At 40.4% G+C, this 26,923-nt stretch overlaps 1 protein-coding gene across 1 annotated transcript in view; it reads right to left on the reverse strand.

Annotated features, from left to right (window-relative positions):
- Window positions 1-1,458: 1,458 nt before the first annotated feature.
- The window catches only part of vwa8 (von Willebrand factor A domain containing 8), a 92,179-nt gene continuing 66,714 nt past the window's right edge, over window positions 1,459-26,923 (reverse strand). The window contains 10 exon segments of the mRNA XM_073473349.1: window positions 1,459-3,202; window positions 5,617-5,690; window positions 5,693-5,857; window positions 6,301-6,399; window positions 9,025-9,183; window positions 9,729-9,854; window positions 12,503-12,611; window positions 18,058-18,214; window positions 18,406-18,514; window positions 26,279-26,483. Coding sequence (XP_073329450.1) covers window positions 3,094-3,202; window positions 5,617-5,690; window positions 5,693-5,857; window positions 6,301-6,399; window positions 9,025-9,183; window positions 9,729-9,854; window positions 12,503-12,611; window positions 18,058-18,214; window positions 18,406-18,514; window positions 26,279-26,483 — 1,312 coding nt within the window. The 3' untranslated portion in view covers window positions 1,459-3,093.

Raw genomic sequence — 26,923 nt, forward strand, 5'->3', positions numbered from 1 at the left:
TTGTTGAGGATTTTCCAGAAGAAGCTTAAGTTGGAGAGGATCACAGGATAGTATCTGCCTACACAGTGTGAAATCTGAATTGTGAAGAGCTGCAGAATATGTGATGAGTTGTTTTGGTGAGTCAAAACAGTGAGGGTGGGCTGTGTGATGGTAGTTAGAGAACAGATCATTACAACACAGGGAAAAAGTAACCATGGAGGAAATGAGAGGGAAGTTGAGTGGTCCCAATGAAAAGGAAATAACAAAAGTAAGAACAATATCTGTGATTCTAAGAAGTCACACAGTACCTCAGAGTTTAGATCCTCCGGTCTACTGCAGAACAATATACAAAACAAGAACATACTCATAACACACAGTGCACGCTCTATCTATTACCTTAGGACACTTTTTTTTCTTATCAGTACTACTGAATACTTCTACTACCACTTAAAAATGTGTTCTCACTAACTCTTTTTGATAGAACTGTGCATTTATGATTTAGTCATTTAATGTAAAATTACACGCTACATGGCAACTTACAGCCATGTGGAAACCAAATCCATCCAAAAAAGCTTTTTATGAGCTCAGAAAAACAGCTCTGATTACTGCTTTGTACCAAAGCATTTCTCAGATAATCAAGTGGGTTTTTAAATGGTTCATCTAGTCAGAGAATTCTTACAACCTATAAAGATCTAGTTAGTAATTATTATTCTTTAGTTTTCATCAGGACTGCCTGAAGTGGGGCCTGTGGGCCACAGTTGGCCCACCATAGGGTTCAATTTGGCCTGCCAGATGTCTTCTGAATAAATAAATAAATAAATATTGTAAATATATGTTGTGAAATTAATTGCATCTCACATCTGAGCATGGCGGGCGAAGAAACACTTTACACAGGAAGTTAGTCAATTAAGGAACCTGGTATCCATTTTCAGTTTGGCCCTCTAAGTGAAAAGGTTTGGGCACCCCTGGTCTAATATATTCAAAATAACACAATCTACAGATACATGTTTTCCTTTGGACAGCAGGGGCTGATTGTTACGAATGGAAACGTTAAAGCCACAGTACTCACTCATAGATACCAGCAACATCAATACGCCTGATTATTTTTATCAAGGTCCATGCATTATTCTCTGAGAAATAAACTGAAACGTCCCACAACTTCCCGGATCTGTCTCTTTATCCAGATCTGCACCAAAAGATAACAGGGCCTTTTCTGGCTGAGAGCCATCCTCCATCCAAGTTTCACAAAAATCCGTTCAGTAGTTTTTGTGTAATCCTGCTGACAAACCAACCAACCTAACAAACAAAAACAAACAGACACACGTGAAAACAATCTTCTTGGTGGAGGTAATAATTGTGTAATGCAGGGATACTTTGAAATTCTGATATTTTCTGACATGGTTATTGTACCATGAAAATCTCATACTGTTGCAACCCTAAAGACAAGTTACAAGACAAAAACTGTGGGAATCAAGCAAGCAATATTAGCATGATTTTATTACAATTTTGTACATTACTTGTACATTTTTTTTTTTCACATAAAGTAATTACATAAAATAATGTACAATTAAATAAGACTAAAGAGACTGAAAATCTATCTCTCTATATATAATATTAAAATGCTTCTATGCACACTTTAAACGCCTATACACCCAAACATGAAGTTTCAACAGGCAATCTTTTCATGAAGACAAAATGTCTCCAGTCTTCACTATGGGGTCATTTACTGCATCCTACTAATCAGCAGAATTGGAAAACAAGTAAGAGAGAGGGTCAAAGGGAGACAGAAGTGGGTTAATAAAAACACTGACAGGACCTCTATCAGAGAGGGATCAATGGAGACTCATCGTTAGAACAGCTGTTCTATTGATCCTGTCAGTGAAGCATAGTGAGGCGTGAACGCCAAGTATCACAACCAGGGGCCAAACTGATATGCAATTGGACACACATGACTGCGAGTTGGCACAGAAAGGAAGAATTAATCTGACTGCACAGCCTGATTCGAATACATACATTAAAAATGATGTACACAAACACACACAACTATGCACACAGACACACTAAGTCAGAGAATTTTCTGCTAATTTGCCTCGTAGTGGCGAAGGTGTTCATGAGTATGTTTGAGAAAGAGAGAGGAGTGGGAGGTCTGGCAATGAAAGGCGATCTGAGATTCCTCGCAGTACTGAGACGAGCATGCGGCGTCACAAGGTCCAGCGGTCAGGAAGGAAAGGGCTTGTGCGTGTTGACATAGATGCTGTGGGAGGAAAACACACACACACACACACACACACACACACACACACACAGCAGGGGCTTGTGCAACAGCGGCTGCCTTTAAAGAGCGTGTGCAGTCAGGTGGGAAATTCCCTGGTCACAGTCACAGCATTCCAAAAGAGCCAAGTTACTGCTGCTAGCCACAACCAAGTGTCACTCAGGTGGTGTGTTGGTATTGCCCCTCATGCATGTGTCTGTGCGTTTCTCTGTGTGACAGATAAGAAATGAGGAGGAAGTCCAAATAAGTGAGGCTGTTTCAAGTTCATGACCCTTCCTTTCTTAGTAAAGTTGCTCACAACCCAAAACAGGACGAGAACGTACGTGTGTGTGCGTCAGCACACTATCGGCCCAAAACACAAAAACAACAATAGGTTGGACTATGTGCTTGATCCCAACATGGGGTCTGAGACAGGCTCCAGGCATTCATAATGTCACTGCAGTTACCAATGCAGTGTGTGTCATTTCACAGTAATGCACAGTCATTCTGCACAAGATCACAGACTACACTGTACAGTTCCTATTCCCAGAGGGACAGTACAGAGCAGCTAGACATTATTTAACTCTGTCACGCTAACACAACACTGTCAGATTTCTGTTGAATAGTAAACATAAACATCTTTGCCCTTCAGGCTTGTACAGAGGTGAGTCTTCAGACCTGGTACAGTCAGATAAAGTTTTATAATCTGATACAAAAAGTTGGTTATCACATCGTGATAAATCACCGTGCCGAAGCCAGACAAGTTTCAGAGCTTACAAAACTAATTTGAGGTTCTGAACATGTGAGATAAGAAGTGAGTGTATGTGTTTCTGTGTGCACGTGTGTGTTTGTTTGTGTCAGTCTCAGGCATTGGACAGCATTGTAGATGTAAAGATCTGCTGCAGTATTTGGGGGATTTGCTTGGTGTCCATGGCAACGAAGGATCTCCCAGCTGGCAGGGTCTTTTGGAGTCTGAAACAAAGACAAAAAGACACAAGTTTGAGGTTAAACAGAGGGACTGAACTTTAGCAACAGAATCGTTTCCCAAAATAAGAAGACAGACAAGTACTTGTTTGTTGTGTGAACTGGTACTAGACATTTCCACTGACAGAGTACAGTGTGTGAATGAAAGGGCTGTCATTCACATGGTGGAGCTTAGGAACAAGACAACACAGCCACTTCAACTGCATCTCAGTCCTTTCTTTTTACCACTTCCTCTGATGGAACTCTTTTTGTTCTTTCATTCCCTCATTTCTTTACACATTCCTCTTTTCCAAACAGTAAAGGACAAGCGTCCTTTAAATGAGGACAGACGCAAGCATGCACAGTCAACAGGGGTATGAACAGTATTCCCAAAGTGACCTAATGCAATATTATGTAACTGCATGACTTCATCATCATAACTAAGTTCTAATGCTTGTGTGCTTCCATGACATGTAAATATATTCCTCTCATTTCTTTATCCCAGCATTCTGACTCGTACTCATAGTTATAGAGTAATTTGTACTGAAGTCAGTTCGAGGGTCAGAGGTATCTTTCTTTGCTCTCTCTCTCTCTCTGTGTTCCTATTCTTCCTAGAGTGATGAGCGAGGCTCAAACCAGGTCACTGTCATTCTGGAGCTCCTTCAGCTCGTGGCTGCATTCTTATCATGAAGCCAGCGGTTCCTCAAAGCAGACTGAAGAGTGTACTTACCCCTCTTTGTCCTTCCCAGGACTTAATCTGGGATGTGACAACAAAGGTCAGCAGGAGCAGCAGCAAGCAGGAACATGAGCAGGCCTCACCTCAACTAAATTGGAGAGTCATTGTTCTACTTAACTTTGAAGTCTAGTTGTTCTTTATTGGTTTTGGATGACCGACTACAGTCTAGAGACCAACAGACCGATTTAGATTGGAGTTTCTTTTGCAGGATCCTTAAAATGGACTACATAGCTCCTTTACGAGGGATGCTGATGTTTAAAGATAGTCCATTTTAAGTACCATCTTGAGTTTTTTCCATCCTTCTCCTTGTCCTTTCATTCATTCTTCTTCTCCTCTTTCATTACTACCTCTCCTCCACATTTTCTCTCGAATCTTCTCTCCCTCTTTACTTTTTTTGACTTCCTCCTGCCATTCTTATCCTTATTTGGCATCAGCTCGTATTTTCTCCCTCTTCACTTATCTTTTCTATTAGAGATGCACTGATTGCAATTTTCTTGGCTGATACAGATTTCTTAAAAGTCAGACCTGCTGATTCTGATTTTGGCGAATTCTGATTTTCTCCCTAAAAACTATAAATCACAATATATACAAACTTTTTTCAACTTTCTTTAATTAGAAATTCAATTGCATAGTCATAATAAAACATTGACTATTAAAACAATCTTACATTTTCTACAGAACTGCACCAGGTCACAGTACCCTCTCACTCTGATAAGCATTTACCGAGTGTATATTGGTGTATCCAGGACTCTTATTGTGAAAGGCAAAAGTGGAAGTCCTTCTGTAATGTGCTGCAGCTGACATGTGAGCAAAATATAAAATTGCCGACCTTGGTTCAGACAGCGGAGCCTCTGTGTTGTGAATGTGTATTATCCTCAAAGTAATTGCACAATTAATGCCCTATGCCTAGAATGTTTGACTTTCCTTAAAGAAAACAGGTGCAACAGATTAATTTAATAACACATCTTGTCATCAACTGAAGAATCAGATATATCTGACACTGATCAGTGGCCACTGGTCATAGCCGATCATGCTAGAAAACAGCCAATCAATTGGCGCATCTCTACCTAGAATTTCCTCATTTGCTTCCCTACCAGGCTGGACACAGTGGATTCCTGTGTACTGCGTGGCGGCTGCGTTGCTGAGCTGCTGCAGGTCACTCATGTGTCTGTGTTCACATAGGCTGTGTTGCTGCTGCAGCGCGGCTCCTGCCTGCCCTATGTGTTTACATGGAGTTTGCCTTTGATAATAATCAATAATTATGATGGAGTGATTTTCCCTTATCCCCTTTGAATGAGCGTGAAAGCACGAGGGGGAAAGAGAGGGAGGGAGAGAAAGTGAAAGAAACTGCCCCTCACCTGTTGTTGTGTGTGTTCTCTTCATGTCTGTGACATATTGTACAGGTACAGACATTAAAACTGTTGTGAAATGCTGGTATGATGTGGATATGACTGTCTACAGGTCGTTTTCAGGTCTGTTTTTGCCAATAACTGCGCATGTCGCAGTACAATAGGTGAGGCTCTGAATCTCTAGATGCGCGTCTCATACATGCAGTGTGAACGGTCTAACCTGTTAACACAGACGCTGAAATAAAAAGTAAGAGGTAATGCCACTCAGTAGCACTGCACACGCATCCAGTGTGTCCAGCCTGTTATTTGTACCACCACCCTTGTCTCCACCTCCTCACCTTTCAGCCTGATCCCCAAGGGATCCAATGAAGATGGCAAAGGCATTGACCTGCGGGTCGGAGGTCAGGAACTTGGGGCGAAGCGCTCGGGCCGGATGCCATAGCGTTCCAAGTTGGCATCACTGAGCACCACCACAAAGTGCTCGTCGGCCTCTTCTCGTGCCAGCTCCTTAATGCTGGCGTCTGTGCCCTCCAGAGTGTAGTCGCCGCTCATGCAGAACTGAGAGTGGGCATGCATGGTCTGTGGGGGTGGAGGGGTAGGAGGAGGGAACAAGATAGGACATCATATTATCCAGTATATTGCACAGGTAGAAAAATTGTTTGTGGTGGCTGATCCTGGTAAGTGCCAGACTGGGGACTGCAAACAGCTCTGATCATTAAACTCAGAGGCTACCGTTCAATTGTATATTTAAGGGTCAGTTCACCCATGACACAAAAACAAAAAAACTTTCCTGGACAAATATAAAACTATCTGAATGACTACAGACCACTGTTGAAAAGTTAAAACAACAACAAACCTTATTGTAGCACTGCAGCCATTCACTTAATGTATACTCATAGCTGCATTTCAATACAGGCTTCTGAGACAAAGAAAGTCGACCAACAATTTTTTTCAGTATGTATGTGTGGGAATAACTGGTGTACAGTAAAGAAAACATGAATGGACTGATGATTTATCTGTACCTTGAGGACTTTGAGTCTCTGCTTGTTGTTCTTGGGGACTTTGTCCGCTCGGACCAGCTCGATGTCGTAGCCGTCACCAGAGTGGCCCACTATGTCATACTGCACAGAGAAAACAGTTTATATTAAAGAGAATTTGCTAAGATGGTACAAAGGTACAATGTGTCATAACACATGAATATAAATAGCAACAATGACTATATATTATTTTGCGTAAAACCCTGTTGTCTCATCCTCATGCAGGACCTAGAATAGACCTTGGAATGAAGTGTAAAGATCTAGGTGTGATGGTGCAGAAACATCAGATCGTAACTTACACAAAGCTATCCTCGCTCCAACCCCACACACCCTGTCATGCCAAAATGACTCCCATAGGATATCCATCATATCTGGCTTATGTAAGTCTGGGTCAGCCTGGCACCGTGGGCTCCACTCAACTATTTCAGGACCCAGGTATTACGTATATGGGCTATTTCTAATAAGGGTGGTTATGGCTGTGGTGGTCAAAGGTATGCGACTGTGTGTCTCATCTGTCCATATAGCTGTTGCTGGGTAGAAGTGTATTTTTCAAATTGTTGTCTTTTCACTGCAGAATATTTTTGTACTAACCTTTTTTTTTCAGTTGGGGTTTTTATACACCTCAGGGACCAATACATCCTTAAATTTAATTCAAGATATATATAATTAAAGCCGCTCAAATTAAAGTTCAGAGGTTTTTGTTCACAACACTGATATGCAAGTTTTCTGTTCCATTTTTGGTTTTTAAATGGGGCTCTGATGGCTGTAATAAATAGGACATGAAACTTACAAGTGACAAATTCTTAAGACTAATGTTTCATCTAGCCATCTTTATTTACAAGCACTGTTTCAAATAGAAACCATGAATAGATATGTTTGTTTGACCTACCACCATCAATGGATGTCTTACATTGTACACACACACACACACACACACACACAGAGTAAGACTGCATGTAGCACAGACATACACAGGTGAAGGTTTCCACGTGTTTTGTGCGATCAGATGCATTTTAATGTAAGGGGTGTTATACAAAGAAAGCGGTTACACTGTCAGGTGATGAGAATAACTGTGCGTGTGTGTGGGATATGTGATCAGTATTAGTTGGGTTGAGTGTCACTTAGGGGCCAAGAAGTCTGTCTCCCTTCAACTTTTTGCACATGCTCACATCTCCCTACAGAGTGACAGAGAGACGGGGGGGGGGGGGGGTCGTCTCTCTGTCACTCTGCTTCACTTCCTCCATCTTTTGCATGATCCTAGTTTCCTTGGTAATATGGTTCTAATATTTTCCACTATCAGTGGCCCGGAAATGTATCCTTCTTTGCACAGACTGATGTGGTCAAAAGTTTGATATAAGAGCACCAGTGGCACATAAAATTAGTTTTAGGCAGGCAGTAATGATCATAAGGTTAAAACTAATGACAGTCTAGCCAAAGCCAAGACCAGTGTGGCTGTCCATGTTGGAAGCTACAACACAACAACTCCTTTAGATGGCTGACCTCAATAAGTTTAATTCGTAAGACCACCAGGGTGAAGGCAAAACATTAGTGGATGAAGTATATTGATCCAGGATTTATCCAAATAAAGTCTCATATTGCTAAAGTGTGTGAAATGAATTTTCTCTGAGAAAGATAAGCCTGGTTGGTTATTATTGTTTATTTTATGGCCACTGTACAGAAAGTAGGAGCTGTGGGTGGAAACCTGATTACAAGTGGTTCCCAGGAGTAGTGTGGCTAAAACACATATACCAATTCATATGTAAACTAAAATGCTTTTCAGGGTCAGATTAATTCAGAAAACAAATGGTGTGTGAATACACATTCTCCATGTCTCTGGATAAATAAATAAATAAATAAATAAATCAGTAGATGTAACACAGGTGATAGTGGTGGGTTAAGCTTATAGAGCACAATGTTTGGTGTGACATCCTCTGTAATAGAAAAGTAATGCCCACCAAAGGCTGTAGTGAGCCGCTGATCACTGGAAGTGAACTTGAAAGCAGAAAAAAGTGTTGCACACTGTGGCTCTATATGCATTTTTTACAAATCCAGAATTAAGCTTTCTGGGCCGTCCTGATAAAATCAAACATGTTTGACATTCAGGATTTAAAATCTGAATGATTACTTCGGTACTTTCCAAGCTAGTGCACAACAACCAATGACGGAGGCAACCTGGAGCAGCTGGCAGTGCTGCCAAGCAGTGGTAAACATTGTAGTCCTTGAGGCAAACAAAAGATGACCAACTCATCCCAACTCGTTTAACCTTCAGCTTTTGTTTTTTTCTCACTGTAACGCAAAACTATAGCAAGTTGTTGCACCATGCTAATCTCCTTTTTGTTTATGTCTGTTTCCCCATGAGATAATGTGAGAGCGATCACGTGTGAGCCCAGCTTCAGTCTGCAGAACCATGAAGCCAGAGCGCTGAAGTCATGCCCCACTGCTGCACAGAGCGCTGTGTGCTGTTTATTCAAAATGTATTAATATTGAACGTTTTACGTGTCCAAATGCACCAAATTGGACACTGCACTTCCTCCTGTCCTCAGTAACATACATGCCAAGTATGAAGTAGATCGGATGAACGGTTCTCTAGACATGTGAATAGCATGCAGACAAACAGATTTATAGTTAGATTACATTTTTTAAAAGAAAAATGCATATCGAGTCAGAGTGGACATCACTTTTTTTCTGCTTTGATGTGAGATTTCTCACCTTGAACTTGTGCTCATAGCTCTCTAGAGCCTCCATGACCATACACACTGCCTCCATGGAGCGCTCCAGCCTGCCATCCACCCCGTTGAAGCGGTACATGCTGCCTGACACGTCGGCTAACACTCGTAAACGCTTGGGCTTCTGCTGAGGGCTGCCCAGCTGTAAACACATGGGAACATACACACAAAGCACAAGATTAGAAAGAGTATTAGCAGCGACTTAATTAAAGAAAGTACCTACATTGGGGAGTGTTTTGTGTAATATGGTGTGGCTTACTTAAAATAACATTTAACACAAGGCCAGGATTTCAAAACTGGCTGCAATTACTTCAGTGTAGAACTTCATGCCAAACCAAAAATATGCAATGCTTGGAGCTAAATAAGGTAGAAAAACATGGTATGCATATTATGGTTAGTTTGTGTTTGTATGATTAGTGTGGGAACTATCTCTGTGCTGTGTGTGTGTGTGTGTGTGTGTGTGTGTGTAATATAGCATACATGACAGTAGAAGAAATGACTGGAAGCTGTCTACGAGCTCGAGCAGAAACACGGGGTGTAATAATAATCTCACACACACCACTGGAATGTATCATCTGACAGATAAAAGTCAAAATTATGTGTGTAAGTCTGGCAGTGTATTTGGAGGTGCGGCTCACACTCAAGTTTAAGTGTGCTTTAAATATCTGTAGCAACACACACACAAACCTCTGGATCCAGCTCTCCCCTGCGTTTATATATAGCCTTCTCTCCAGTCAGTCCATCAATGATTTTAGCATCATCCAGTTCTCCTAGAGCCTGGTTCTTCAACCACTGTCTTTCCTTCCCTTTAGCCTGAAACACACACACACACACACACACACACACACACACACACACACACACACAGAGAACACATGTTATGCACCAGACAACCAAATAAATAAACACATTTCAAAATCTGTCTGGAGAGGATGATTTCATTTTGGTGGGGCTTTCAGAGGCAACAGATTGGATTGTGAAACGAGACAAAAAAGAAAAGAAAAAACAGACAGTTGGAAATCAGGCTGACACACTTTTGACAATGAGAAAGATAAACGGTACATACAGTGTGAGTATGTAATGAGTAAGAATACACAATACAGATTTTTTCAGCTGATATAGTAATCGATAAATGCCTCTTATGGTCGATATGATAAGATAATTGATCATTTAACATTTTTGTTTCTTAAAAAGAAGTTTGTAACCTGTACTTCATGCATACCTGAGAGTAAGACAGGCTAAGATGTAGTCAACAAAGATGATATTATACTCCACAGGTTTCACAAGATCTGTTGTGTTAAATCTCATAGACTTTTTTCCCCTCCTTTCTTGCGGAACATGTATTGCAAATTGCGATTGCGTTAGACTGTTAGACTGTAAAAAAACATTGACACCAGTGAGGACATACTTAGTTCTCTAGTCCACACTGCGTGGCTCTTCTTCTCTGTGTTTATTGGTGGATTGTTAACCAACTTTAAAAGATGCATAAAACCATCTAATGTATCAGAATTTTGTAAATACTGTGCTTGTTAAGTCAATGAAAGAATTTTGGCCTTTATATTATCTGCTCTATTTATCAGTTAACATAAGATACCAATAAATAGCCAATAATATAAATTTTCCAATATCTGGCTGATAATTTATCAGTCTGTGAAGGTCTGACGCTGTCTGACCACTTTTTGCTGTGGTCACTGGAATGGGAGGGAGGAGAAGAGAGGAAGAGAAATGTTTCTCCCATCTTCAGTTTGCAGCATGACTGGAGCATGACTCTTTTATGTATAAGGGGTATGTGTTGAAATTGATAAATAACTTAAATCTTATGATATTTACATAAAGCTTTTGCAAAACTTGTTTTTCCGCCTTTTTACACTGAGTGGTGGGAAAAGGACAGAATCTGTGCATTATCTGTCAGACTCAAATCATTACAGTTGCAAAGTTGTATTTCCCTGAGTTGCCAAAACATGCCAGGTTGTGAGGATGGCTTCCTTGGAGAGACAACAGCTCTCTTTGCTCATGGAACAACTGCATCTTGCAAAGTTATTAGATTTTTGACAAAATGGTATCTTGTAATGAACTCATTGTCATTAAACATTCTCCAAATATCTCTTCTCCCATGGGATGTCTCTGCATTACTGCGATCTCCTGAGAAACAGGTTAGGACACCTCTGAAGCTCTCCTAGGAACTGGCAAAGACAGGATACATTTCTTTGGTTAATGAAGCAAAAATGTGTTTCCCTGTGATTCGTTGGCCAGTTAGAACTGATCTCTTACTATGAAACGCTTGATAAATACGATCCCAGGTGTTTATGTCTGGCAAGCCACTCCATTGTTGAGAGATAAGTAGAGAGGGGGGTTTCCCTGTGGGTAGACTGAAGTGGGTGGAAACAATACACTATCAGTTTAATGAAAGCTTGCAAGCTATGGGTGGGTGTGTACAGTATGTGCGTGTGAGTGTGTGTTACTCCTTAAATCACTCTTCAGGTATGATAAAAATAACATGACTTCACAGCGTCACGCCTGCTGGGATTGGTATAATCTCCATCAGCTTTACAGAGGGAAAGACGCCCGAGGCTACAAGGACAAATACAAACAATAAGCAGCGTTCATGTTGAAAGCCAGCGCTGGCATGGCTGCAAACACCTGGATGGAAAACACAAACACACACACAACCCCGCCCCCCACCACAACAACATATACAAATAGAGCTTCACACCTGGACAAGAGAATAATAGAGCAAAGCCTCGTGTAACTGCTCTGTAATCATCCTCACATGCTACATGATTTTCCTCTTGTCAGAGACACATACACATACACACACGCGCGCGCACACACACCAAACCCTACTTGAATGTATCAACACACACTTCCCCTCACAAGCTAAAACAAAAGGAGGAAAGTCTAAAACTAAATAATGAAACGGAGACAAATTCACATCCTGGATTTGTAACACCACTCTCTATGCTTTTGCTTTTCATCACTTAACCAATCAGTGTTCTCCTGTGGGACAGCGCCCCCTCCTTCCTGCCCCCCTATCACATGTGGGGTTGTATGAGGTCAACCAATTGTCATCGATCAACTTTGTGACCCCATGACTTTTGTTGACTGGCCTCAGTCAGCTGGACTGCAGTCCTTACTGTACTGACTTTACAGTAAAAACTGTTCTGACCTGTCATCACAAACAACTGTTCAGACAAGAGGAATGATACTGAAATTCCAATTAAGGTATTAAGTTTTCCAAATATACCAAATATCAGGCTGAATCTACATAATGATGGATATCACATGTAGATTTTGCACTCGAACATCTTCAGATTTGATTGATGCAATTTTGCTGTATTTTCAAAACTTCATTGAATCCTCCATTATGAAAGGAAGAGTGAGGCACTTAACTGTCTGTGCCTAAACTTTCTTAGCTGTGCCTTGTTCTACAGTGTTGAAGATCATGTATAGAGTGAACTAACCTGTAAAGTGTCCAGGATAATGCGTAGAGACTGAACTTGTCTCCTGACAGCATTGGAGAAGCGCTCATACGTGGCAGCATCATACTCACTCATATCAATCTCCTTCAACCTGAAATGGAAGGACAGAAAAAACAGAGGAAGGGGAGAGACAGACAGTGTAAGAGCAATGACTTGACACTGCATGTTTTAGGTAAAACACTCACAGTAATCAGGCACACAGTAAGTTGTATTTGTAGTTTTGATTTAGATTTTTTCTTCTAAAGGGCTTTAACAGAGGTGTGTTGGCCTCTATTCATATAACTGTGCAAATCAGATGACTGACAGGCAATTTAATTGGGCACAAGCAGGTTTCTTCCTACCTGTATCTATTCAGTAACTCTGTGGCTCTCAATGAAATCAGGCAGGCAGCACATTAAAAGATTTTATTGCCAGTGCAAATCCAGTGACACTGGACAATGTGTTTGAGTGGTACCCACAGTTGTACCTGAGGACATCTCAGTCACATGTTCCCTTGCATGTACTGGTTTATCACAAAAAAGTGTTGCACATCTTATTGAATAGAGCACTTTGATTAAACCTTGAGACACAGTCTCAAAACATGAATCATCTTTCATAATATTTTTGCACACCACACTGGTTGGTTACAACTCATAAAGTGCAAATCATCAAATGCTCAAACACATGGAGTTCAGGATTTCTTACACACCAACACTTTATACATTAATTGCGAACACTGGAATTTACTTCTTCTTCTTTCTGTATTTTGCAAAAGAATTATATTCATAAAAGTTTATGGATGCAACTGCTAACCCTGATGCAGCAGAGCAGAAAAACAACAGCATTTTTGATCAGGTAAATAGAGGAAGAGAGAGTGAGCTCATGAGCTCAGGACACCTGTGACACAGGGGTCAGTGTTATCAAATATGGAGCCCATTTTTTGCATGTGTGCATGTGTGTGTTCTCTTCAAAACACACCTGTGGACATGACAAGACAGGTGGACTGTGCCCCCCAAGCTGAGCTTATCCCTATAATCCCACTGTGCAGGTACTTTAGTATCGCTGACACACACAGGCATAGAATAGTCCTCGGGTGTCTTCACCAATGTTGCACTGACTGGAGTGTGTGTGTGTGTGTGTTGAAGAGAGACAGGTGGGGGAAATCTCAGCCAGGTGTTTGAAACTTTTGGTGACAACCAGACCGTGACCACCACAGAGGTACAGAGCAGTGACTTCAAAACACGGGTAGGGACTGAAAGATGGTGGAGAGGCTCTGACTTTATGTGTCACAGCTTGCAACAAAACTGTGTGTGTGTGTGTGTGTGTGTGAGAGAGACAGAGAGAGGGGGAGATAGAGATATAGATAGAGATAGGGAGAGACTGGTTGCATGAGAACAGAGTAAGTTGGATGTATTGTGTAGACTGCACTGGCATCAGCCATGCAATCAAAGAGACCAAACATGCATTCACACACATTCACTCACAGAACACCTACCAACATTATGCCTTTTATGAAAACTTAAATGAGGGGAAATGAACTGACACAAACAACCTGTGGGGAGCGACACAGTAAGTGCTAAAACAATCACTGAAACAAACACTGAAAGAAACAAACAACATAAATAAAAAGAGAATTTACATTTATCGTACTTCTTGTATTTAATGATGAAAAAGTAGATGTATGCAATGTAGAACAGTGATGATGCCATACACTGAGATACACAGGGATGCATCGAGAATCGTTGTGCACTCAAATCGTTGACAGCTGAATCATATTAAAATTGACTAGCGAGGCCAGTGAAGATTCAAATATCTAAAATAGGCCACCACTTTGAATGTAGCAGTATATTTTTAAGTTGTTGGATGGATTTGGGTTAGCAGGTTTTGCTCCATTAAAGATATTTCAATACTCAAAAAAACATTTAGCTGCTTTATGTTACATTTTTTAAATGTATTTACATTTTTTATCTTAGCCTAAAGGTGCACTATGTAGTTTTGTGGAAGAAATTTTAGTCAGAAGAGATCGAACAGGGAAGGAAAATGCCTCTCTGAATGAGTTTCCTTCTCTGCCAAGTGACACAGCCTGAGCAAAGCCTCTGGTTTTCACTCAACACAAGGTCACACTGCAGACTCACTGGTTGTTGATGGGCAGAATTTTTCATTAAAGTTGCACTATGTAGTTTTGGGAAAGAAATTTTAATCAGAAAAGAAAGATAACCCTTCACTGACTGATATTTTCTGCCTAAACAAACTAAATACACAAACTCTTTGTTTCCATGACTGAATAAACTGAATAAACAAACTGACCTTAAAGGACAACACAGTTTATACTGTTTTACTTTGTTTATATGTGGCGGAACCAGTTATGGAAAAGAGAAATATTTCTGAGTTTCTATTATTACCTCACTGTAATATTGTAATTTTGAGTATGTAAGAGCAATTGAGTAATCTGAGTAATTTTTGTATTGAGTTCTAATTTCTTCTCCAAAACTACACAGTGCCCCTTTATGGATCTGTGAATAACTTGTATTAAACACTCATGGCTCTTTATGTTCCAATCATGCATCTATCCTCTATACCTATTTATCCTCTGCTGCTATCACTGACCCAAGTCTATCACATATCGACAGATAACCTTTCACACATTTACATCTTTAGACAATTAAGCATTGGCAATTCACGCAACCTACATACAGTATATCCTGCTTGTATATATGAGGTAACACTCTGAGAAGTTTTGCGCAGACAAGGGAAGAATGTCTGTAGACTGCAAAACTCATTTTGGTGTCTTCTCACAGGAGGAAGAATATAAACCTTTGAAAGTGTAGGGACAAAACAAACAAACAAACAAAAAAGTTTTAAAAAAAAGACTCTAGATTCAGCCACATTTGAGTGCTACAAAGGCTGATAACCAACAATAGTAATTGCTTCCTTTGATGAAGGAAGACATGTATGTTTAATTTTAGCCCATTCATTTGTAGAGACTGGCCTTTCATTCTCATGACACACAATGTACTGTATCACACTCACAGTGTAATCCAGTTATTTTCAACCCGCACACACAGTCTCCCTGTCTGTTTCTCTGCATTCACACCACAGCATGTCAACCCACAAAACAGTACATAGCAGAGTGGCTTCTTCCACACGTGTGTGTGTGTGTGTATGTGTGAGGACGCGTGAGAGTGTGTGTGGTGAGCAGACACTCTGGCAAGTGGCCGCGGCTATTTCCTTCAAATTCCACTACCTTGACTTAAACAGGAGAGAGAAGGCAAGTTCGTGAAATTTTACACACAACAACCACAAAAACAAAGAAGAAGCTGACACTCCCAACGACTAAACACACTACACACACAGTATGCTTCCATCCACAAGACCTACCTCACCCAGGACATAGACTATAATGGTTTACTCTTCAAACATTTTGTTTTGATTTTATTTAGCAAATGATGATGCACTCAATTAGATAAACAGACTGTTTAAGTAAGATTGGTTTGCTTACTGCCCATTGTGGTTACCTTGCTTTTTGTTGGTGTATTAAAATATTTCCATGTGAATTTATGTATTGCAATAAAAGTATAAAAAATGGTTGACACAATACAGTAACAACTTATTCAATACTCACCAATTCTTGAGCAATGCTTTCCATTTCTGGGGGTCTGTGTGTTTTTTCTCATGTTGCTTTTGTGTTTTTTAACAGATTTATTTAATTTTTTCTGATTTATTTTTTTAACAATTCAGAGTTTCTACAATCCAGAGAGAAAGTTTTAATATGTTGTTTGACACATTTCTCATAATGGAACTGGATTAAAAAGTGGATTTATCTTCGTTTATCAACCTGACTGCAGCAGTGATCCGTGGAGGTGACCGTCATTGTCGGGTGTTTATGTTCTGTAATGTTGACTGCTGGCTGAAGCTGGAGGGGAAATGTACTTTACTTCATGAACATTATTTTACAGAGAGGAGAGGGGAAAATAAGAGAGAAAACCAGAGTCTTTGGTGAGTGCTGAGTTGACCTGAATTCAAACAAAAAGACATACACACACACCCTTGCAACTTGCTGTTGCTCGCTAGCTTACGGGTATTTGTGGTGAATAAACACTCGAGTGAGTAATGCAAATAAACACAAATGATAAAACTCACAAGAGTAACGCAAGACAAAAATTTCCTTAGCAATCAGTGTGAACACACTATAAGATAACTTTTCTCCTAAAAGGGGGCTAAATTTGTGTGTGTTTTACTCTTGCTGGTGCCTTCCATCCAAAGACATGCAGCCTGCAAGCACATGACCTCTGGTGGATCATCTTTTGTGCCTTGCAGTGAGTGAGTTTTGTGTTTCCAGGTTACATCAAAAAGACAACTGCACCTATGAGGTAATTTTGGCCCATCTGTCGAACACACTGAGAAACAATATAAACTGTTAATGGTATAGTATGGAGCCACAGCCAGAAACATATCAAGAGATGTGTGATTATGTGTGTCTGAGTGCACATGCTCACGTGGGAGATTAATATTTTAGGCATACCTAAGCCTGTTTTTGCTTGTGCGTGTGTGTCAGGTACTCAAGGGTTTATGGAGGGATCATAGTTTGACTGATGCCTAACCTAAAGATAAGAAAACAAAGGATTGTGCAGACGCAGCAGTGAATGGCAAGCAAAAAAAAAAGCCTGACAGAGTTGGCCTGTGATATTAAGAAAATAAATCAATCAAACAGGCCTCTCCGAAGGCAGTTCTGCTGTGTGTGCTCACCTGCTGTGATGAAGAACCGTCAAGTACAGTGACAACTATTTGGAAGCAGAGTATCAACATGTAGCTACAAGATTTTCTCTGGGCTTAGTGGGACACTGATAGACAGGCAGAAGACAGTGAGGAGGGAAAGAGGTAAAGAGTGTCAAAGAAGATTTAAAGCAAGTGAAATGACTACAAATAGGAAGAGAAGAGATTAAAAAAAGAAAAACGACAGAAGAGTCAGAGAGGTTGTTCTTCTTGGTGTGAAAGAAGCCAGTGTATGAGAAGGGGCATGCAAGAAAGGGGGAGGACAAGGGGGATGGGGGAGAAAAGAAAGTTAAGAGAACGAGACTGTTTGAAGCGAAAGAGAACAGAGACAGCCTTCATGGTTGAGCTGGTGAAAGGGCTGCCCTCTCAACCCTCTGCTCTGAAGCAAATGTGTATAAGTACACACACACACACACACACACACACACACACACACACACACACACACACACACACACAGTCCAGCAGGACCTAAAATTGCGTTCATCCACCAGCCGGAGAACTGTGGCCTGCGGTTGTTTGCCCAGGATGGGGCACCATACAGTACCTGGGATTGCTGACTGATGGCCAACACAAGGCCCATACACACATAACACACACCTGTTCCACATTACACACATAACACACTTCAGTTCTGGGTAGTGGAGAGAGATAGTCACTCTGACATTGTAGAGCTAACTCAATTTACATACAAGTTCTTGGTTAAGGGTTGGCCATGATTCCTTATACTGAGCAGGCATTTTCAGCATGTGTTCGCTGGATTTTCTGGATTTAAAGCAACCTACCTTTCTTTGAAAGCTTTTTCCCCCATTTCACGGGCTGCCCTGCGCACCTCTTCTGGAACTGCATCTTTCTCAGCCTGGGATACCTGGTACACCTTGTGCCCTGCATCCAGCCGATAGGGGCCCCCTTTGCCACCCAGCCCCGCTGTGTCTCTGCCACCTGCATAGAAACATCTTATTAGGGATGAAGCAATCACAGTTGTTGTTGTTGTGTGCACTTTAGATAATCCATTCCTGATATGAAACTACACATTTAAGCCAGAGTAAAATGTCTGCTTTCACTTTACTGTAAAGATAGCACATCGACTTAGATGATAAATGTTGAATCGGTTGAATCATAGCACTGGTTACCTGTGCCTCCCGCCCACTGGTTTCCCCCAACGTGAGGAGCGTTGTTGGGGTCAATCTTGCCATGTTTTGGGGCTGTGACATCCTGGCCGCTGTCCTTCTGGATGGTGATCTGAAAGGAGAGGCGTGAGGGATGCCATGTGGGCCAGTTTTTAAACATTCAGAAAACAAATAAGTGCAGATTCTCGTACATCTGTGCAGGTGGCCTCTGAAGCGAGCAATATACAACAAATGCCCGAGCTTATAAAGGTTAAAGGCATCAGTATTGTTATCGTGACATGTATTTAGTCTGGTTTTCCTAGAACAATGTCTCATGGAGCTATACTTGGAGCTATAAAATGTGCTACTTTGGCTCTACTGCATCAGGCTAAGTATGCAAAGTAACTAGTAACCAAAGTCGTCAAACAAATGTAGTAGAGGAAAAAGTACAATATTTGAAAATTAAGTGGAGTGGAAGTATAAAGTAGCAGAAAACCATCACTGCACACAACAACCATTGGGTTTTACTGAAGTTTTTTATTTTGATGCTAAATACAGTGTGTCTGTATTTTCCCTTTGAGATGCTGATGAGCTGTCACAATAAGCATGTATGCATTTCACACAAAAGAAATATGCAGGCTACATATACAAAGTGTTTAATTAACCGGTTATTTAATAACATTCCAAACCACTCGGGAATCCAGTTTCATCAGAGAGGCTGCAGTAAGTGACAATAACACAGTATTACAACATCTCCTGGGAAAAAGCTCACAACTGTTGTAGTATCACACTTTGCCACGAACAAAGATATATTTAATTCCTTTTCTAAACTCACACAACTTCTCTTGGATTGTCCTCTTTGTGTTAAACCCCCTGATGTATTAGTATGTGAGACAGCCATCAAAACAGTCAGCCACCTAGCACACAGTCAAAGCATTAACAGAAAGAACTTTGTATCTTTAAGCTCTGAAGTTTTGGCAGGATGGACAGAATAGGTTCTGTCTCTCTCAGCAGGAGAGTGATGAGAGGGAAGGAGTGGAGACACAGAGAGGTTAAAGCTTTGGATTCTCAGGTCCATCTCAATGGCACCATCAGTGCCAAAATCAGCATGCTGGCTCTCACACTGAGGCAGGGCAGCCGTCCAGAGTCTGGCACGCATGAAGGAGTGAGAGGTTGAGGGGTAGTTCAGTGGGAGACTAAGTGTATCCCCTGTAGCTCAGCTGCATTCTTACATACTGCTGGAATTTCAATGGTATCTGTGGGGGTTTGTGAGGTTTTGTTTTATACTGTGAATGTATGTATGTATGTGTGTGTGTGTGTGTGTGTGTGTGTGTGTGTGTGTGTGTTATCTTTTCTGTTTTTAATTGTTGCTTAGTTTGTCATGGCCTGTGCAGTTGACCAGAGACTTATCTAGTAGAAGCAGCAGTCCAGTTGAGGACCCCTCCTCTCCCCCTACTGATCCACTGTCCACACCTCCAACTGACACACACAGTGGAGCTCAGCTCAGGCTCTGTTCTCACACCTACATGAAGCTGCTGCATCAGCAGAGCTCTCTATATTTAGTACAGATTAGGAGGGCCAGGCTGATATAAACCATGTCAGATTACCAGGACAAGATAATATTCATCATGGGAACCAGCTCATACGGCGGACCTACTGCGTGTCATGATTTGTCAATTGGGTACAATATGTTTGATTGTTCACACTATACTTATAAAGTATGAAAAATGTTTCAGCTTCATCCAGAGTCCATCCACCAGGTGTTCACACTGTGTTTCAGTCATGCCTTCACACCTGAAATGGCATGCACAGGGGCACCTTGTTAAAAGCTGAAAGGCTCATTCGCTTTTTCCAGAAGAAGAAGAAGAAGAAGAAGAAGAGAAACTGTCCTCTTTAACCTCTCTAGCAGAGCAAATATGAGTACTGAGAGTAAAGAAAACTGCAATGATAATGTTAACGAGTTTTGACAAAATACTTGTAGTTTAACAATTAGCTTTACAATGAAAAAAAGGTGCTTGGTAAAGCAACAATAAAATCAAATAAAAAAAAAAAAAACTTCCCACAAAATCATCATAGACAATATAAAAATACTATACAATAAAACAAAGATACAACATAATCAAGCTCAATCAGGAAGACTGTCTTTATGTTGCTTATCATTTATATTTCACAACCCTCCACCCCAATCACCTCCTGCACCCCAGGTCTGAGCTCACCAGAAGCTCGCTCCTCTTCACCTCCATCTAGATCCCAGACATTGTCTTCATCCTATCACCACCACCTGTGTCTGGACTCCATCAGGGTGGATCCTGTACCAAGCACAACTTCATTGCCGCCTAATATGATGATGGGGGCTAATTGCCAAAGACTATTCACAATTCTCATCTTTAGTGTGCACGTCAATAATTACACATATTTAGTCTGTCTTGATTTAACTATTTTTAATCTGAATTAAGCATCAACATATGTAGAATTATGATTCCGACTGATAGTTTATCGCAGGTGTACACCTATACAATTTGATGCCACCCAGTACAACAGATCTGCCACATCTGCCAATGGCCACATTTTACTGTGGGGACCATACTGTGAGGTGTTTCTGGGGTTAAATTTAAGCACTTTAGATTTTACAACATTCATAGATTTTTTACAAACAAATATATATTTAGCTAGCCAAGTGCATCTCATGCATTGTACAATATTGTAGGGATGGATATTGTTTCTGTTGAATTCAAGAGCTGAATGGATGACTTATTTTTCTTACTGATTTAACTCATTACCATGAGAGGGTATTAAAAGCCTATTAAAAAAGCTCTCATTTAAAATTAATTAAAATTACAGATTGCAGCGATCAACTGATTATTTCCCCTTTATTTGATGAATGACAGACTTTTTTTCTAAGTTTCTCTATTCCCCATTTTGAGTTTCACATCTGATGTTTAACCTTTTAGATTGAACATTTTTATTTGATTTTCATTTAAAAAATTTCATTTACTCACTTCACATTTTCAAATGATCATTTTACATTCACATTTTCAATTTCCTCTAAGTTTAAATATTACCTGATTACTCCTCGTAGTTTAGTAAAATAATAATATTTTTAATTGTCAAATTTCAATTTTAATTATGACCAAAAACATCTTCCATTCAGTGGATGCTCTGAGTGCTCTGAAACTGGAACTATGAATATCTGAACAACCCAATATTTATAGTTGACAATTAACAGGCTAATGGTTACTTTTAATCATAAACCCATGCCTGTATAGTTAACTCTGTGTGTATATACATAATTAACCTGAGATGGATGGCGAAACGAGAGATGAAGTAAGAGCTTGGCAGGCTGTGCATTTTCCACCTGTGTGTGTTGAACTCTTGTTAGATGTTTGGAAAGATTATCAAGAGGTGTTTCTAATATTCTTCCCCCTCATGTTTTAAATGTGGATGAGAAAACATAAGAAACACCTCTTAATATACTGCAAACTACAACCTCAATAATACAAATGAATAACTTCCTGACAGTGTCACTCAGAAAGGGGCATTAATACTGTGTAAAGGTAGAACTAATGGCTAAGCTGAATTGCATTAGAGTTTACAGGTGTACTTAATAAATAAGTGTATGTCAGCCATGATGCATTAACAATAGATATAAAGATATTTAAAATCATCTAAAAAATCATCTGTCAACCAGACAGCACAAACCAGTTTATTTTCCAACTGTTAAATAGCCCACAATGTTCATACACTGGTCAATTCCTTCATTAAAAAATTTAAGAGATCATTTCAAAAAAGGCATCTGTTATTCAATATCTTATGTGTTTCCATACAAAATAATTGGTACAGTATAAGCTGATATGTCTTCATCAATACTGTGAATGGCATCAAAAATGCAGTCAGTCAGTTTCTAAGAAACATGCAGCCTGTAGTACAGTTGACACAATACCAGAATTCTAACCTTTGATACAATACTAGGATAAACAAACAATACTCAATTTTTTTTATTTAGAACCTGCACACAGTTGCTTTTGTACTTTTGATACTGCTAAATTCAGATATCATATCGTGGTATCAAAAACCTTAGCTTGTAGAAGAGATGGCTCCTACAAATACACACAACATGATCACATCCTCTAAAGACCAGCTGTGTTGGCTGTTGAGATTACAGATCTACATGAGAAAAATCTTTACTGGCCATTCCCTGCATGACAATAACTACTGTAGGGATGTGGGGTGGGGTCTCAAACACGGGTAATTTAAAATGACAAAAAAAATCTCACTGTTCCATGCAGCTGCAAACCAACAAATCTGTGTATCAATACACCTTTCAATTACTCTAGTGTAAGTGAAGAGCCACAGGAAGTGTGTGTGTAAGTGTGTTTGTAGATGAACGAATGTTAACCTCAGTAACCAGAGAGAGCTGGGTGCCATAGCTCTGTGGTGAGGTAAAGGGTCAGAGGTCTGAGCCACTCATGTCACCACAGCTCACCTTCAGGATCTCACCTTCACCATGTGACCGCTCTCTGAATACACAGTAATGCATATGTGTCTGTGTATGCATGAGTCGTTCACCACATAAGGCAAAAAACAGCCACAGAACTTGAGCTTTGCTGCACACATGCCTGTCCCATGATGGGAAATGAGTTGATGCTCAGGAGTTACTGTACTGGCTAGTCATATCATTCTGACTGAGTGTTTATGAATGTGATTACGATCCAACACAGCACCACCTTAGACCTGTCTGTGCATCTCCTGAGCCCTCACGCTCAGTTTAGGTGTCTCGGAAATTTGTCCATTAGAGAAGAAGTTGAGCCATCAGGACTCCAGTTTCCTGAACACAGGCTTGTTTCAGTAATCCAGCCTGTCATCGCACTGTATATAGATAAAACTCTCTTGCTGATGACAACATAACACATGGATGTGTCTTCATGCTGGTAATGGCCGCTCTTCTGGCGCAGTCACAACCAGTAAAGGGTGACTAATGCTCTACTTTTGGTTTTAGAAAAATGATGAGTGATTCTTTACAACATGTGTCCATTTTTGGGCTCTGAGTGGCTTGGTTCAGTTTCCTACTCTGCTTGTGAAAGAGGCACTGCAGCTACAGGACTGTGTGTGTGTGTGTGCGTCACATTACGATTTCCCAACAGGGATTCTGACAGCAGGACCATCAGTGTCACTAACTACATGAATCACATAGCAGAAAAGTCACAGCCCTGCAATATGATAACTTGGCATCTGAGTCTGCTTATGCCCACCACGTCAATATTATAAACGAAACACGATTTCTCAGAAACAAAGCTAAAATAATTTAGACTGGTGGCCATAACATAAACCTATATAATCGCTACATTATTGACTCTATATTCAGTAACACTGAGGATATCTCTTAAAGGAAAAACACCTCAGGAACAAGCAGCCCCTCTCACTCTACAATTCTATATTTGATGACAGTTATTGAGCAATTTGGTCACTGTTAATGAAATTTCATCAAGCTTTCTCTCTCTAAGCAGCAAGTTAAAGATGGCACCTTAACCCTGAGACAGGGAAACAGACAGACAGAAAGAAAGGAAGAGGGAGTCTGGGGCGGGTGGTGCAGTTGAGAAACTTCATTTTTATGACTGTGGGAATCAATGTCTCTACCCCACCCTCCTCACTCAATGAGTTTTTCCCCTCTCTCTTCTTTTCTTCACACAGTGCCTCTCTCTCCCCTTCACTCATCTGCAGTCCACGCCTTGTCTTCTAGGATTAATAGCCTCATAAATTTCTGATTCTCCCCTTAGACGCCTAAAGACAGAGTGATTTAAGAGAGATGGCATCTGTGTGTGTGTGTGTGTGTGTGTGTGTGTGTGTGTGTGTGTTTGTGTATGAGCCCACTTTTGAGTGCGTTTTTCGGAGTAAATGCGTGCTCATGCACTTGGGTGCTTGCTAGTGTGTGTTGGTATAAATTCATGGTTATACATGAATGTTTGAACATGTGCAAGTGTCTTCAATGTGAATGTTTTAGTGATTTCATGCCTGAGCGTGAAATATTCTTTAATTGTGTGAGTTTATGTATTCAAGATGTGCTACATGTACATGCAGGTGTGTAAGAACTGAAATCTAACTATAATTTGTCGCTAGTAATCGGTGCACAGTCCAAGAAAGTTACTGTCAACTACCGCTGTTTGATTGTGGCACAAGACTGCAGGGCAGTGCTGCAGACTTCGGTGTCAAAACAGCCATGTTGTACCGTTGAGTGACTGGATATATAACAGTAAACTGCTATAAATTTGACTGTATTATGCTGGATACCTGCAAACACCTACTTGGCACCAGAAGCACCAGTTAAACAAAAGACATGTGTTGTGTGTGCAGATGGATGATGACTGACTGATGTCTCCGGTGCATCTATGATGTCAACAGTGCTGTAATGGAACTATGTCAGACTGACACTAAAGACAGATGAGAGGAACTATTGAGTACTGAACACTAAACAGCCACGGACACCTGCATGCACACTCATGTCCAGAAATACATTAGTAAAGATGATGAGCTAGAGCATTATGAAGGCAATGAACTCAACTCATGTCTTTCCTCTATTGGGACGATAAACATGATTTCTGCTGATTAATCCCCCCTGATATACTTCAGTTGGAAAATGTATTTTATTTCCTGCCTTTTCTTTTTCATATCATACTTTGGTCAAAAGCCTCATTGTTAGATTCTTTAAGTGTGTCATAAAAACAAGGTATTTGGCAAATAATGTATATGTGCCATACGCAAACAGGTAAGCTTGTATAGAGGTGAGGTGCGTAAACTTGTTGGTTCAGTAGCATATCTGAAAAGATATACAGAGAAGCTTTTACACAGGTATGTTTAAATACAGTAGTGCTACTGTTATTTCCAGTGAGCTAACACAGAGCACAGGGAGGGTCTGTCTTAGTCTGACCTACAGTGGACTTAAGGTGCCCCATCAAAGGGGAGGAATCTAGGCCAGAAAGAAGTGCAGTGTGCAGGTGTATGGGAGTATGTGTGTGTGTAATAATGAATTGATTCTCAGTTAAAGGCAATGTGCTTAATTTCTGGTCCAGTAGGCAGGTCTTCATAAAATCTACCACAAACATAATGATTACCTCTTGTCATGTGTTTTTGCAGGAGCAAAGGTAAGAAAATGGTGAAAATTGACACAGATAGTGTTGTTTTATACTTTCCCACAAAAAATATTATAACATACTAACATAGAATTAAAAAATAATACATGATTCCATGTCGATCTTTATTTCAAGACACAGAACTCAATAATCAAATTGTGAATTTGTATTATTCAATATTCAACAAAGGATCCAGTTTCATGATGAGTCTCTTTGATATCCTCATTTCACTCCATGTGACGGTTTCTCACTCTCACTGCCTTGTGCACAAACCACAGATCTGCAGATCTCATCCTGCATCTGGAAGGCTACATTATCTAAAGAATTTGTCTGTCTGTGTTGTGTATGTGGGCACCTTAACAAAGGCTCCTCAGTATGCCAGTCTAAATGTTCTGAACCACACCAAAGGCCAGACCTATTGCATCATCGGCACAATGCCCATCCATTCATACACACCCACCCCGGGTACAGCTGGGTCATACATTTTGGGCCTGTAAACATTCCATTTAGCATATAATCACAAATGTTTCAGCTGCTAATATATTCTGTCAGAGTGAGGCAAGTATGCAGACTGACATCTAGTTGAAACTGTGTTCAGAGTAGTTATATTTAAAGCAGTACTGCCCCTCAGTGGTGTTGAGAGAAACTGCAGTCTGCAAGCATTTCTCGTGATTACTCAATCCTCTCATCTGTGTCATACTACATTGAGGTATTCAAAAAAGAGGCTTCTACATGAACCACTTAAGATTTCCAAAACAAAGTTGTGATGTTACCTGAATAGGTCTGCCATCCTCCGTCCCAATCATATTCCTCCATTCCATCAGTGATCGCTGCAGGGTGTCCAATCCTGTCTCCCAGAGCCGGACGTACCCACCCATATCCACTGTGACCACACCTCCAGTACCGAGAGGAGTCATCAGCACATCAGACTCTGAAACCTTGGACAACCAGCTGGTGTAAGGCGACACCGACATTGACCTGCCAATCACAAATACATAGGAAAGTGGAGACATAGTGACTTAGAGAAATCATCGAAAGGGCATCAACCAGGTATAATATGTAACCTTCCTCCAATTAGTTAATTGTGTTGTCAAAACAGTTAGTCACGCCAGGCTTTTTCCTGGCTCAACATTATAACCCTGATTAAGTGTGTCTGTTTGATGTTTACCCTGAGAGGTGGCTCACTTTGAGTTTTTGAGACAATTATTGTATTTCAGCATAAAGGCTGATTCATACACATTTTATTCTATGGTGATACATGACAAATTCAATGACACTGAAAATCATAGTTTAAAATAAGTCAATTTGCAAGTTTAAAAACAAAATAGGTCATATCAAACCTACTCACCCAGGAACTCCCAGTTCATGTCATGATTTTCTTCCTTCAGCTGTACTACAAATACTCTCAGAGTGGTAAC

The sequence above is a fragment of the Pagrus major genome, chromosome 9 (genome assembly GCF_040436345.1).
Source record: "Pagrus major chromosome 9, Pma_NU_1.0".
Classification (NCBI taxonomy): domain Eukaryota; kingdom Metazoa; phylum Chordata; class Actinopteri; order Spariformes; family Sparidae; genus Pagrus; species Pagrus major.